This window comes from Geospiza fortis, unplaced genomic scaffold (genome assembly GCF_000277835.1).
Source record: "Geospiza fortis unplaced genomic scaffold, GeoFor_1.0 scaffold331, whole genome shotgun sequence".
In the NCBI taxonomy this organism is placed as follows: domain Eukaryota; kingdom Metazoa; phylum Chordata; class Aves; order Passeriformes; family Thraupidae; genus Geospiza; species Geospiza fortis.
Genome location: NW_005054540.1, coordinates 589130 through 605220, shown reverse-complemented (window position 1 = coordinate 605220; position 16091 = coordinate 589130). Strand labels below are relative to the sequence as shown.

Here is a 16091-nt window from a genome sequence, read left to right as displayed (position 1 = left end):
CAAAGCACACAGGTTTACACACACACTCTGGGGGATGCTGTCTGTTTGGAAACAGAGCTTGTGCTTCACCAAAAGGGATGGTAACTCTTGAACAGGAAGACACCAATTAAATAATTAGGGTTAGCATTGAAAGGTCTATAAACTGTCTATCCCTTAATATCTTTAAGAACAAACTATAAAACCTTCTGTGAGGCATGTCCTCAAGTAAAGCCCTTAAGGGCAGGGTGGTGAACTGGATGGCATCCTAAATTCTTTATTTCTGTGGCTGTACCATCACTGTGCTTCCTTGTCCTCACATGACTGTAAGCCTGCATAAGCACAGACCCAGAGGTAGGATGGCAGATACCAAAAAGAGGAAATTTGAAATTATTGTTCAAGTATGTGGGGCAGAAAGTGAACACCTGAGCACCTGGAAAAGTTTCACATGCTCCTAGTCATTTTTCTGTGAAACTTTTTTAATGTCTGAAGTTCATTAAAAAACTTAAAATTAAAGAAAATAACTTACTGGCCCACAATAGGAGCTGCACAGCACAGGAATACAGGTAGTTTTACTCATTTAATATGTACTGAAAGGTTTTATTTAAGTGGTGGATGGTAAATAAATTTTTATTAAGCAGAAAGTATCTTAAACCAAAAACCGACTTTGAAGAACATAAACACTTTCTAACATTCAAACTCTAAGCATTAATGTGACTGTATTGGGAGATATGCAGAGTAGGTGTGCTCATTTCTGAGGAAACCTTCCCACTGGCTATTTGTAAGAAGCGGCTAATGACGATGTCTTTGGCCTTGACGGTCTCCATGTTCCTCTCCCGTGATATCTGCATGCTGATTTGATCCACGTTGGTCATGATCAGCTCCGAGGCCAGGATCTGGGTGGGTGATGCCCTGTTGGCTGTGCTGTCCATGATGTACTGCTTGTACAGTTCCAGCAGCTTCTGCTCCAGGTAGTCATTGAGGGCAGAGTCGGAGAGGGGCTGCAGGTGGGGCCCCAGGCTGGCCAGGCGCCAGCACGAGGAGTGGCCCTGGCCCGGCCTGCGCGTGGTGTCACTCGTGGGGGGAGCCTTCACGGACTCCATGGCCGGAGGAATCTCTGAGGACTCCAAGAATGGGCCTATGCCACTGTCACAAGCAAAATCTGTGGTGACCGAGCTTATTGGCACCACGTAGTCCCCAGCTATATGCAAATCATTGTAGTTCTTGCAAATGCTCTTGCAGGAAGGTGGAACCAGGTAGGTGACTTTTTTGGTCAGCTCCTCACAGACATGCGTAGCTGGAGGTGGCTGCCCTGTGGGTGTTGGGTGCTGCACAGGATGTGGGAGATTGTCCTTCTGCCTTCTGCTGTGCTTGCTGCCTCTGGAGCAGACTGAGGAAATGTGCTTGCCAGCAGATCTGCAACTCTGAAGGAGGCTTTTTCCTTGTGCTTCACCTGTGGAAGAATAACTAATGGAGCTCATTTCATACACCCCTTCATCAGGCAAACTCTCGTAGAGCGCAGGGTTCAGGTCTTCCCACAGGTAGGTGATTCTGTGAAGGTAACCTTCTGACAGCATCCTTCTCCAAGGGAAAGGAACCACCAGCAGACACAAAAATGATAAGAATAAGTTAATTACAAAAAGTTCATTTTAGACTCCCTGAGCTGTGATTGCACTCGCCAGTCTGATGCTAGCTGCAAAGAGATGGCTCCAATTTGGACATGAACAGGAATGTCTCTGCCTTACTGGGCACTTGAGTCAGCGAGTGATGTGACCAGCCAGTGTCCCTGCTGTGCTGAATCTCACCAAAGCATATCCTGTATAACACCATTTATTGCACATCCAATGCATCCAATGGCAAGAGAGAGGGACAAGAAGTCTTTTGTTGTGGAATAGCTACTGTAATAGCTTACACTAAAAACTAATTTTGCCCTGGAGCTCCTTAAGAAGCCAGGGGTTTCCCCCTTTTTCCTATATACTTTTAAGAAGTCAGGGGTTTCCCCCTTTCTCTAATATGATCTGAAGCAACTTTTGTTCAGTGTGGTTTGTCAGCTGCCTCTGAACTTTGGTGATTTGAGATTCATATTGAGAGTATCACCCCTTCTGTTCCAGACTAATCAACAACTGCAGGTGCGGTTCCTTTTTCATTAAAAAATCTCAGACCATTAAATTTGCACTTTGCACTTCTGCATTACAATCAGGAAGGAATTAGTTGTCTCTAACTTTTATACGTGAAAATGTCAGTGGAAAAAGCAAAACGTTTTGGAGGCATGATTCATCTGGCCTGGCTTAGACACCTAAATCAAAATGAAATTAAATGTGTCCTAGATTTGCTTATCACTCTCCAGTTGCTATAAAAGGATCTTAAACTAGATCCTAGACATAGATATCTGCAGGGTACTTTTGAGGAGACAGATTTCAGTGCAATGCACAGGAAAGTGCACATTTCAGAAGTACTCCAGCTCGCTCTTTCACTGCGGCATTAGCCATACCACAGCTCTGGAATCAGTTTTCATTGCATGCAAAAGCACAGTTGGGTTCCAGCAGTCACTAACTCTCTCCACTCTCTGAGCAGGCAGCTCGGACCCAGCTGCATAGAAATGTTAGTAATTAAAGACAGGATTTGCCAGCAAGGACACACATGCTGCACATCAGTAAATGCTCTTCCCAAGCTTTGGCAGCTGCACTACCAAAAAAACTGTTTTAAATCCACCTCTGTCTTTTTTTTAACAGATGTCAAGGATACAATGAATGGGAAAAATGGTCTAAAGAAATTGTTTGGTCCAGCAAAGAGAAAGTAGATTTAAAGTAAAAATAAATTAAAATTAAAATTATTAAATTTTTTTTTTCTTTATATACTACAAATAGTCTTTTGCAAGAGTGAAGGTAGTCTCATTTCTTAGTAAAGGTTTCATGTGCCACCGTTGCTAATGCAAAATGCTGCATTAATAGTTGTTGGCTAAATCCTGTCTAAGCATGGAGATTGACTTTGCATAAATGTTAGGGAGGACACAGTGTGAGACAAGACTTTTCCTGGGAGAAGGGAATCACTTCCACACCATGAAGAAGGTTGAAGAGAAAGGTGAAGAGAAAATAATCTTCCTTCAGGCAGAAATATTAATGGGAATTAGATGTATCCAAACACTTGCTTTGGTGACCCTGGATTCTTTGTTGCTGCCAGTTGTGTGAGATTTCCCACAGGCAGTAACATTTAATTAAAAGTGACCTATTTACACAGAAGTGGGGAAAATCATGTTTGGGGCTTGGCAGTTCTTGTAGTACGCTGCTGTTGTCTTGCTTTGGCTTTTAGCTGTAATTAAGGTGCACTCATAGGAATCTTAGCCAAATGTTAGAGCTGCTCAGGTTATCAACTCTGTCTTCTGCTTCTGTTCCCCTTTTGCCAAGGCTTCCCTTCCCTCCCTTCCCTCCTCCATCCATGGCCCAGATGTCCTTATTGCAAAGTCACCACTAACTGTGGCTAGCTTGAATCTGGAAATGTTATACATTCATTTGTATGGTATTTTTAAGGTGGATTTGGAGAAATGAGTGGAAATGTAACATACAGCCTGTCCACTGCTCGACCAACATGGGCAAGGGCAGTTGTGCTCAGGCAGCATGTGACACTTGGGTCTTTCCTGCTCCCCAGATGTGAGCTGTTTCTGCCATAAGGTGCTACAGGGGGAAATGAAACCATCAGTTTCATTTCTTTGCACTGCATTCTGCTATGCTTATTTTAAGAGTGTTGGAGCACACTGAGACAAGAGTGGAAACAAAAGAATTACCAAATTAAAAAAAATATTAGGGTCTCATTGTGCTCAGAGTTTTGTGTTCTGCTGAATGAGTTACAAGATTGGCTTCTGAAGCTGGCAAAGGCTGCCACACTGATCTAGCTCTTCCCAGCTCTGCAAGGAAATCTGACAGAAGTTTTGATAGGCGTGCTGAGAACATGAATGCAAAAGGGAGGTACATGTATCTCTGGTGTTTCTTGTCCTAGTACTTAATATAATATATACCTGACAAGTTATTATCCCAGCACTCCAACTGTCATGCAACTGTGCCACCTTTAATTTTTGCATTTTAAATCTGATAAGGATTGCAGTTTTCATTAATTCTCCCTTCTCGTGCCTCTTCTCTTAATCCCCTCTCCATGCACACCAGGATTCCAAGGGCACAGAGATTATATCTGATGTCTTTCAATATTTGGGTTTCATGCTCCTTAAATCCAGATTTCACTAGCATCTGCCTGAAAATAATTGCATAACTTTTTGTTGCACAAGGAAAACCAGACCCTTTTACAATTCTGATCTGACACATTTTGCGTGTAAGGTAAACAAAAAGAATTTTCCTTGTGTAGCTACTGTCCAGGCAATGGGCACTGACTACACTCTCTCTAAGCCTAGTGGAGATAGAGGGAGAAGACTGCCTGGTTTACACTGTCTTTTCTATCTGACATAGTCTTTATTACAGTCAGATGATCTTAGAAACTCCTATGTCTTGCTCGAGGTTTTTGTTCAGTTCTTCAGCAGAAGAAAAGCCTGAAGGCAGGATGAATGTTTAAGGTCACATGGAGAATCCAGGGGTATTACCAGTGTGTGGCAGCAAATTTGCTTGGTTGTAGTGCTTGTAGACAGTGCCAATGTTTGCATCAAGAACTCAAATTACAGTCTGAGAGCAGGAAAACAGAATGGGAGTTCTTGGCTCAGGATAAGCAAACACTTACTGAAAGCCTGAGAAATGTGCACAGAGATATCATAAATTGTGTCCTGTTCAAAAACCTAAGCAAGATGAAAAGTTGCTAGAGAGAATGGAAAGAACATCATGCCCACTGGGATTACAGCTCAGTGGGGAAAGGGACATTCTTCTGCATTGCAAAAGGAGGGGATGGAAACTCATAGAAGAGACAATCTTGTGTTGCATATGTCTGGCTTTCAGATCCCTGACCAGGGCTCTGAATGGCATTAAAGTTGTGCTGCTGGGTACTGGAGCTCAACTCTTATCACAGAGTATACCTTGAGTTCTAGCTGATTTACTAGATGGGATTCTCAATGACAGTCTCCCTGTCTTGAGGGAACTCAAATCCTATGGATCTGTCTGTAGTATTTTTTCCCTATTTTAAGAGACATTTTTCCAGTACAAACAGATCTCCTCAGTGAGGTGTGGGGTCCTCCTCAGATTGCCAGACACACATGCAAGAGTCCTGGCAAGCAGGATAGTCTGTAGAGCAAGCTTACAAGTATTGCAGGACCCATATCTCACCTTCCCCTGGGGCTAGTGTGGAACAGCTCCCAGGAAGCCTCAGTGCAGCCAGCGTGGGGAAACAGGACAGTGAAGAAGGCAGTATAATGAGCTGTGCACATGGGTAAGCAGAGCCTCTCCTTAATGCCTGAAACCTACAGATCTTTGGTATCTGAACCTCATTTGGCTTGGCTAAAGGTAATGCTAATGACACCAAATTGTGTGATGAGATGGACACATTTTACAGAGGGACCTGCACAGGCTGGAAGGTGGGCCAGCAATAACAGCAGCAGGATAACAAAGGCAAGTGGCAGCTCCTGCACTGGATGGCACAACCAAAGAGCCCAGCACAGGCCCTGTGTGCCTGGGGAGCCTTGCTGAGAGGGACCTGGGGGCCCTGGTGCACAACAAGGGGACCCTGAGCCAGCAGAGCAGGACTGCAGCAACGAGGAAAATCAGATCCTGAGCTGCACCCATGAGGGCACAGCTGGCTGAGATAGAGACAGGATCTTCCCACTCAGCATTTGTCAGGCTGCCCTGGAGCATCCAGATCTCGTCCCAAAAATTTCAAACAAGATGTGGACAGACTGGAGATGGTCCAATGGAGGCCCAAGAAGATGGTCAAAGGGCTGGAAAAGCTGCCTTGTGAGGAAAGTTTGAAGGAGTTAGGACTCTTCTCCCTGGACAAAAGACATGGGGAAGGGGACAGGTCATCATAGTATTCCAGTGTCTGCAGCTGCAAAGAAGACAGAGGCTCTCTCTTCACAAGTAGCCACATGGAGAAGACAAGTGGTAATGGGCACAAGTTGCATTGGAATAGAATCACAGAATCACATAGGTTGGAAAAGGCCTCTGAGATCACTAAGTCCAACCATTAACCCAGTGCCACCATATTCACTGCTAAACCATATCCCCAGTGCTCCCAGGGATAAGAGGGAAGAGAAGGAAATTTTTACAGTGAGAACAATCAATGACTGGAACAACCTCACCAGAGACGTGGTGGAGTCCCCTTCGCTGGATGTTTTCAAGGTGGGATTGGACAAAGTTCTACATTGTGGATGCCATGGGACAGAGAGAGAGAAACGGTAAGGGTTTCTCACAGCGGCTTGTGAGAATTTTTAGGGAGTCGTAAGGGTGTGATAACTTGTTAAGAATAAACAATCTGCAGGTGGCTACTTCATCTTTCTGTTCTTCTCAAGGACAGCGTGTGAGGAAGATGTTTTTGTTAGTTAGACAATCAAATAGAATCTGTTGTATCGCTCTATATAAACCACGAGGTTCTCTTGAATAAAGCTTCTTTGCTGTTTCTACAATACTGCCTCCCACCTGTTCCTGTGTCATTCTTGATGCATGAGTGACACTACATAATCTCATCTAGGCTTCCTCTCCGATGAAATGTTGGACCAGATGATATTTTGAGGTCCTTTCCAACTTATGCTTCTCTCTGACTATAATTCTACAATAGCAGTGGCTGCTGTTTGATGTAGGAGTGGCTCACTTTGCCCACAGCAGAGGAGAAGATGAATAGCCAGAGGGTGGTTTTGCTGCCCACTACATTTGTAATTTCCTCTCCCTGAGGCTGCTGCTCTGGAAGATCTGGGGACCAGGAGATGTACCAAGAGGCTCTTTAAGCAGTCCCTGTGAGCAAAACCACTCTTGTCCCCTCCCCATGTCTCTCTTGACTCTCATCTTCTGTTCTTCCCACAGGAGAAAACATAAGCCCTGTTCATCTTCTTTATTCACACGTCAACAGTTGAAGAGATGCAGAAAAGCTGGAGTACCTCACCCATGGGGGAGTGTGGGCTGGTTTGAGGGGAACAAGTAGGTTTGAAAGAATAATAATCCTGTATATTAAGAGTATGAGGGAATCTGCTGGAAGGACAGGCTAAATGAAGCAAGAGGGGAGACATCTTCCCCAAGAAGTCTACTATACTGTTGAATGCTCTTGTTATACAAACACCTACCAATTTTTGATCATGTGAAATGGATGGCAATGAGTTTCAGGAGCATTCAGCTTCTTTAATTTAGAAACAAATACATTCTCAGTGTATTTTTGAGTGCTGTTGTATCTTTAAGTTGAGTTGTGGGGGACATACTTCCATAAAAATACAATGAAAACTGTATTTACTGTTGGTAAATATAGCTTCTTGAGCTCTCAAAGTTTACCACTCAAGTTTGTTTTCCACCCAGTTCAAGTTCTTTAAAACATCATACAGACCAAGCCTGGTTCATCATTTTCCTCACTTTCCTTCATCATCTATGTCTGTACAAAGTTGGTTTACAACCCTATCAATCTGGTTGGATAGCATTTTACATCTCATACCCACAGCTGTAAACAACAGCATGAATCTGAAGCAGGAAAGAATCAGGCTCCACATTCATAAGGAAGACTTGACTACATAATATTTCTACCCTGTGCTTTTATAATTTTCTTCCTGGGGTGGAAATAGTTCCATGTCTCTGGATGTCTGTGTTAATTTTAATGAGTTGTTAGTTGTTATGACTGAACTACATGTACTGCAACATTTTGAATCTAAGCATTTGAAGTAAAGAGGCAATAAATAGACATGAACTCTTACAGAAGAGAATACACTTTCTAGAAATTAAAAGAATAAATGGTAAAGCAAGAAAGACAGAAAAGGATGAGAATGTTTCCCAGAAGGAGTGAAGAAGTGGAGAAGGTATGTTGTGCATGTATACCCTTGTCGAGCTGTGAATTTGCAGCGAACCAGGAAATTCGCTGAGAACTGGAAAAAATGCATTTCTTTGTTTATTATTTTTAACATCATCGTGTTCTCAGAGAAGTTTCATCTTTCTTCTTATGAACTTTTTTTTTTAATATGATGCCCATATTAATCTATTTTGGTGCCTGGTTTTATTTATAATCTGAAAATAGAGTACTCCAGTTGGAGGACATTACTTAGACAGTACAGTAACATGCACAGAAATTTCAATAACAATATCCTAATTATGACAAAAGTGACACAGCTAGTAAGGTTCACTTTTAAAAAAATCTGAAAAACTTGTTTAGTCTGATTTTATGAAAAGTCTTTAGAAGTATCAGAGGAAAAAATATTGTTTTCATTTTGAAGTCTCATTGCAACCACAGTTGGTCATGGTTGTGAACATGGCACCTTAGAATGGCACCTTAGAAATGTTCTCATCACTTAAGGCAGCTGTAAGTGTCTGTGGGCAGAAGCTGAGACTCTGCAAACACATGTGCATTCAAAACAGAAGAACATGCATTCTCATTCTACCAGCTATCAGCTGTGGTGCCACACACACAGAACCAAGCCACTTTGATAAGCAAGGGAAACATTTTCATACATTTATATATTATGCAGTATATTTTAGTTCTTACCTCCAAAGATACAGCAGCTGACCAGGTACAGAAAAATTGATGTCTTCTAACTAGTTTGAAGCTTCCTGTGGGTCTGTCCTACCCTAAAATGCAACGTTCTGTTTTTATTTCCTTTTTAATTACACTTCTAAGATAACATCTGTTTTACTTCTAATCCTCTATAGCAAAGAAGTATAGAAAGAAAGTCCCTTAGGAGATGAGGGGGTTTTATAACTGACTGAACTGCAACACGCTGAACTCGCTTCCTCTTTTATGTCCAAACAAAACTTCATTGTGAAACTGCGTACCGTTAAAATAGCTGATTGCAAAACTCTCAGTCCAGGCAGATGGACTGTTGTAAGAAGAAAAAGCCCTGGTGAGTCAAATGCTCAGAACAATCTTAGAGAAACTGTTCATCTGTTGGCAGCTCACAGTGCACCCCATTTCAGCCATCACTCTCCTTTTAGCTGACATGGCGAGACATCTTGACAGACCAAGATTGTCAGGCCAAATAGGTTGGAAGAGTGAGGTGCCAAAGCAGAAACTCATTGCACAGCAGGCCTACTTTGTTGTCTGCAGACCCTTGTACATATAATTTTCCACCAAGCAGCATAGCGCATCTGCTTTCTCAGGTTTTGCTTTGGCAAACTTGACAACACTTGCCAGGACAAGAGTTACATCTGAAAGTTAGGCCTCTTCTGTTTTAGCACTCAGTACCATACCCAGGAAGTTTGTCTTGGGAGGTGCAGTGGATGAAAATACCTGGGGCAAGCAGGAATTCATCCAGAAAGTGTGAGGTGTGAGAAGAGTGAATATGGCTTTGAGATTGCTGTTGGAATATTCCTTATGGGCAGAAGACAAATACTGTTTGAAACAAGTAACTGGACTGTTTGAATTGATCCCAATAAGATATACAGAATTTGCTTTAAAAGGCATCATTACACATCCATACATTGCAATAATAAGAAAAATATATTAGAGATATATTTTAATTCTCAGTGAATTTTAACTTCCTCATTTAGTACCTTGTGGTTTTCTCAGAAGCCTCCAACTCTGCCAGTCAGAAACAATACCTCTGTTAATGTCATTTTCCTAAATATTCACTATGATGCAACATATGATTGGGGCTAATACCAAAGACTTCTTCCAAAGTCTTCTTAGACATAGGCATGAAAAAAGTACAAGTGTCATTCTGTCCCTACCTACACATTTGTAGCTAATTCATACAGCAGTTTAACAAATGATATTGTACCCAGTCATATGACATGCTAGGGTCAACACCATCTAAAACTGGACCAGCACAAAAACTGGACAACACTGGCAGTTTAATGCAAGTCTCATCAGATATCTTTGCTGTAAAAGTTCTCCCTGTGTGTCCTAGATTGCAAGGCAATATGCATTCTATTTGCCATCTGTTAGAGGTGTGGCAGTTATCTTCTGTTAACTGGGCAGTTTTCTCTATCTCTTCCACAACCAATCCTCCCTCTGGGGAGATACCTGCTGTTAATGGGCCATTGAATGCTGCTGAATGACTGATAAAATTACATCATCCCATGGGGAGATGCTATGCCCAGGGGGAGGAACCAAGCATTCCTACCTGGATATAATCTGAGATTTTGGGACACCAGAACAGCCTTTCCACTGGATTCCCTGAGGAACAGCTGCCTTTTGCACTAGATCTTCACAGGAAGAGTACACTCTTCTGCAGCATCACTGCTCCAACAGAACCACACCTGATACTCCAGGAGGACTGCAGTCACATCTCCAATTGGACTGCTACCAACACCCTGACCAACAGGGTGTCAGGTCATATTCTGACTTTGTCAGTGTTGTTTTGCATTACTGCATTGTTTATTTATTTTCTTCCCTAATAAAGAACTGTTATTCCTGCTACCATGTCTTTGCCTGAGAGCCCCCCTTAATTTCAAATTTATAACAATTTGGAGGGAGGGGGTTTACAGTTTCCAGTTCAGGGGAGGCTGTTGCCTTCCTTAGCAGACACCTGTCTTTTAAAATCAAGACACTGTGGAAACAAAGCTACTGTCATAACAGGCCAACTCTTTTATGCTTAACATTAACATTAATATTAATATTAACATTATTGCAATTTATTCTCTGATGTCTCATTTGTACTATGGACCAATCTCAGGCCTTGTCACATTTATACTGGCCCAACACTTTTTTTCCATGTTTCTTTACCTGAATGAAATGCATTGAGGAAAGCAAGAAATAAATCTCTGTGAGGTTTTACCTCTTCTGTAGATCCAGGGAGCTCTGTATTCACCGAAGCTCAATATTTCTATTAGACTGTTGGGAGAAAGCTTTGGTAGTATAAAAAAACATTTCTGTAATGGTCGAGAGTTTTCAAAATATTTTTTTAATAATCTAAATCCATACAACCCCAGGAAGATACAAATGGACAGATATTTTAAAGTGCTTCTACTGCCACTGTAGCACAGCTATCCAGAAGCACTGTAAAATCAATCTACTATCATAAATTTATCTAAGTATGGATTTAAGACTTATCTTCAGACACCTAGATTTGCATAAAAATAAGTGACCTTTTTTTGTCATGCATGTGGAATGTTTTCAGTTCTCTAGAAGAACTCAAACATTGTCTGCATTTCTGCACGGTAGCTTGTGTACCTATGGAAGTGAGATATAAAACTGTAATTTCTTGTCACTGAAATTGCACATTAACATCCTGACAGTCTAGGCTCTCAGGACACCCACTTATTCTAATGACCTTTTCCAGATTCACTCCTGACCTTGGAAGAGTTTTCCTCAGCTAACAAGCACTGTCCTGTATGAATTTTTGCCATGTGGGTTATAAAGTGCTCTGAGTGCAGCACTCTGAGGGCCAGATCCAGATCTGAATGGGCTGGGTACAACACACCAGCACCTGACCCCTTTTGCAAAGATCCCCACGTGGGCTGTGCCTCCCATGCCCAGTGAAACAGATGTGAAAGAGAAGGAAGCTTCAGTACCTCAGGGAATCTTTCAGTCAGTCTCTTCATCTGTAAATGGCCTCATTGTGAGGCCATGCCAAATTATTTTTGTCAGTGTAACTCACTACAGCAAACCCAATATATCAAGACTGCGTAACCCTATCCACTCCCGCCTCCCCCCTGCCAAAAAAAAAAAAAAGAAAAACATTTCAAGTAAATTACCATGTTTCCTTCTCTACCACATTATTCTACTCATAAAGAATTTCCTTGAGGAAATTGTTTTAATTTTGATCCTAAGTAGTTCTGGTCCTTAGTTTTTTTATTTCAGTTCAAGAGTGTATCTTCAAGACAAATGTGCCATCTGTTTGCCCTCACTCTGCTTTGATTGGTCTCTGCTTAGGCTGGGCCTGTTTGGTCAGAGAGTGCAAAGACAGCTGCCTGTCATTTGCAGGTGAAATGTTTATATTCTAGAAATTATAAATTGGGATCTTTTGATAAGACAATATTCCACAGCTTTTTGTTAAATTTAATAGTAGGAATAAGTGCACAGAATAAATCAATTTGACTGTACATATACTCAAGCAAGTATGTACACAGTAAGCTCTCTCTGGTTATCAAACTATTTTCGCTCTATTCTTAATTGGTATGTCTGTACCTTTACCCACAAACTTTGAAATTTAAAAGGTTAAAGATACCACCTTAAAATTCTGACCTAGTTTATAAGTAGGTCTTATTTGTGCAATAGGGCAAAGGGGATATTTTCAAACCATTTGATCTTTGGAAGGAAAGATTTTATGGGAAGGAGATAAGCATGTTATCCAGTACTCCATCATAACAACAATAATGAATGATTTATATTCCTTACAGCAGCAAAATCACACATATATCAAGCTTTCCAGTGTATGTGGAAGTTTAACTTCATTTGAACTGAAAACCCAGTTTTCAATGCATTCATTGCACCAGTATAATCAAATATTTGAGTAAATCAGCCGTCTTTAAACAGGGACGAACCTTCATCATACACAGTTATTTTTCATCTTCCTTTATTGCTGGTAGTAGAAAATAAATCAGTAGAATTTTCTAAGTAAAATGTGAGGATTCCTATCTTACAAATGAGTGTCAGCCAAGTCCGGTTTTGAGATATTTCAGGCCAAAGGGAGTCTCCTGGATTAATTACTCCAGCCCTTTACTTGCTGTGTGGAAAACAAAGTGGTTGTGACATCGTTCTCTTGGCCACGCATTTCCAAGGAGGAAAAAAAGACCATGGATACACAAAGAGCCCTCCCATTCTAGAAAAGGTGAAGGAGTTTTGGTGCCCACCCATATTTTGCTGTTTCCAGCTGTCCATGGCCAGTAATTGCCCACACAGCAATGAGAAGTCCGGCTGTCCTTGGGGCCCAGAGTCTTAACTCAGGAACTCAAGGAGCACAGCACATTTCATGTAGTTATATCCATCAAGCTCTGCACCCAGAGTATGATACTTCAAAATGAAGAAACTGTTTCATCACACAAAAGTGATCACTACATCTTTTCATTAACTACAGAGGCATTTGTAATTCAAGTACAAATAGGATAATAATAGGGAACATTTGCTGCTTTTGGTGCTCCTTCTAGTTCATTAAATATAAAATTTATTCCTGTGTTAAATTCCTTTTCTCTTCTGTGGATCACATATATGTTTAGTTATATGCAGACATTGCTACAGGTTCAATCTATATACAAATCAAGGAAACAAAAGCAAGGCCTTTGATAGGAGAAAATTATAAGCAAGAACATTGCACCCTCTGATAAAATCTCCAAGGCCAAGGGGAGTTTGCTTTGGGAGGAGATAACAGTATTGGATATAGCATATTGAAGCTGATCTACATTATGTTCCCAGCACTGATCTTTTGTAGTAACAAGTAGCCAATTAGTGAAGTCTTTTCAGTTCATGTTCTTTTCTTCTCTCACTAATTTACACGAACAAGGAGATTGATCTTGCCACAGTTCAGAAATCTTTCCCTTTAATCTCAACCTCTCTTCATTCATAGCCCCTTATTTTGCTTTAGTAATCAAACTGTTCTGCCCATATCCTTTTGTTTTAATGGTTACAAATGGTCACTGATGTATCCTGAACAAAGTACATTATTGTACAAGTGATCCCACTGATGGCAGAGACTATCCTGAGGTTTCCATGCATAACCACACATGGGCACATAAGCCTTTAAGCCCTGCAGAGCGTGAATCATCCTGTAAAGCATCAGAAGGCAGCAAGCTGGGCAAGCTGCTCTCTTTCCATTGTCTGTGTCTGGCCAGAAGCCAAAAACTTCTCTTATCTTTTTTTTTTGTCTCCTAACTAATACCATGATAACTTAGAAATTGATGGTTTTAAACCAACCAAGAATATTTACATCTAAATGCCACCTACTTTTTAGCATCCTCAAATAACAACATGCATAAAAGGTGGTCTACAGTGTGCAGATACATAGAAATATATTTACTGAAATCCTGATTCACACCACAGATACTGTGCATGGCTTGCTCTGTGCTGCTGGCTGAAATACCCCAGGGTCTGATGCACTTCAGTCAGTAGCAGAGAGGAGCCTGACCCTCAGCACATTGTGCAGAGTGCAAACCACAACTACTCCTCAAGCAATGAAGCATATTATTCCCCAGCTCGGCACCCAGCTCAGCAAAAGCCTTTATCAGCACCTATAACTCTCATGTTTGCACCTTCCAGGTCTTGTTAGACAGTCCTCTGGGGTCACTTTTTAAACTTCCCAGGATGCACACATTAGTTCTGATCCTTTCACAGAATTTGTGTTATGGTAGGCCTCATCATTCCTTCAAAAGTCGATATTTAGACAGGAAGTTTAGCAATTACTTTTTTTTTGGGGGGGGGTGATTTTTGCTCAAGATGTATAATTTCTCTGTAAATTCAAATTATGTTGTTATACGCTGAAGGTTTGTTGGTTTATCTCAGTTTTAGATGTATTTAATGGTTTTCATACATTGAAAACTTATTTAAATGCTTGAAATTCACATAAATCATTTCAGCAATGTAAAATAAACAATTTATAAACCTGAGTGTGCATAGCAAATAGAAATTATGAAAATTAGTGTTCCAGGTATCACACAAATAAACAGCTACCCCAAATCCCTGAACCCAAGGCATCTCCTGCAGAATAAAAAAGGGCTTGAGTTCCTGACTATGTCAGATCACTTCCTATCATAGGAAACCCGCAGGGATGTTACACTGCATTCTTGGCTTCACAAGTCTGAAATTATCACTCACACATGCTCACTTAATTAAATAGAAGCTAATTGCATCCTACTTATCAGATAGAAAGGTGTTAAACCTTTGGAAACCATTGGACTACTGATAAAACTAACCTGTAGGTTGGGAAGGAAATATTTTTGCTCCACCTTTTGTTGAAGAAGTGGTTTTACAGATGCAGCATCTAAAGCAGAGATTCCAGCAGCCCACACCATCCTAGGGAGAGGGCAGCAGAGCTGAAGTGTTTTTACCAATTTTGACAGAACTTGATTTTCTTTTCACAAGAATATTTTTCTGCTTTCTTGCCTCTGGGTGAGCTAATGATTGCCTTCTCAGCAGGTCTCTAGATCTAATAAACTCTAAGCCTCAGGAAATCCCAGCTGATGAGAGGAGGACCTTGTTCTTTCACCTGGCTGCAACTTGAGGACAAGGAAGACTATTCATCTCTGCAGGACAAGTGCAATACAGTACTTGCAGTGTTCTTCCTGGCTTTCTGCCACATTCCCACTGAGGCTACACACACCCTCTAGGATAAAACAGGATATTCCTAAGGAAGAACTGGTTAATTATATTATAAACGTTTCAAATGTCATTTCCAAGAACAATAAAGATTGTCTGAAAGACTGCCTACCTGTACAGAATGCTGACATATGATAAAATGCTTGCATTGGGTCTTTGTTAAAAATAAATCATGCATCCAGCTGCTAATGTACTTCTTGGTTCAGTGACAACTACCCACTAGTGGTCAGGCTTTACAGTCATGCAAAGAGCTGTTATCTGTAAAACAGGACTGAACAATAGATAAGGGCTTTCTTTTTTTAGTTTTTTTTTTTACTACACATCTGTGTAACAATAAAATTGAAGGCAGTCAGGCTATTCAGAAGGGAAATTTTTTTATTAGTGTATCAAAATGGCAGTGTACCAAAAATTGCAGAAATCCAAGAAGTGTTACAGTAGTCTGATTTCTTTAGTTGCATTGGCACATATCTGTAATTTCTAGGTAGAGCCATCCCATGATAATTGGGTGATTTTCATGGGTTTTGTTCCTCAAGTACTGGCTCTTAATTTGACTCTGATTTCTACATTCCTCATTTTCTTACTCTTCCATCTTTCCAGCAGTCAACTTTTACAGCTATTCTAAATTCTGTGTCAGTAACATTAATTTGAAAATTTTGTCAGAGAGTAGCAATAGAATAAGCAATTGATCTGCTGAGTGTTTTTAACAAAATAATTATAGAAAACCCTCCGGCACTTTGGTCCATGCAAAGCAGAAGCCATCATTGCCCACGTTTTGTGTTTTTTTGGTTTTTTTTTTTTGAGTTAGGTAATCCTGGGCA

The 16091-nt window shown here is 40.9% G+C and overlaps 1 protein-coding gene across 1 annotated transcript; it reads right to left on the bottom strand.

Moving 5' to 3' along the window:
- Window positions 1-677: 677 nt before the first annotated feature.
- CUNHXorf21 (chromosome unknown CXorf21 homolog) lies at window positions 678-8741 on the bottom strand. The gene is made up of 2 exons (XM_005429313.1): window positions 8572-8741; window positions 678-1554 (listed from the first exon to the last, which is right to left on the bottom strand). Exon 2 carries the CDS (start codon window positions 1551-1553, stop codon window positions 678-680), a length of 876 nt encoding a protein of 291 aa, XP_005429370.1. The 5' UTR covers window position 1554; window positions 8572-8741.
- Between the last annotated feature and the right edge of the window lie 7350 nt (window positions 8742-16091).

What these genes read in the sequence shown, in the direction of transcription:
- CUNHXorf21 (XM_005429313.1), bottom strand. Translation starts at nt 1,553, where the DNA reads ATGCTGTCAGAAGGTTACCTTCACAGAATCACCTACCTGTGGGAAGAC.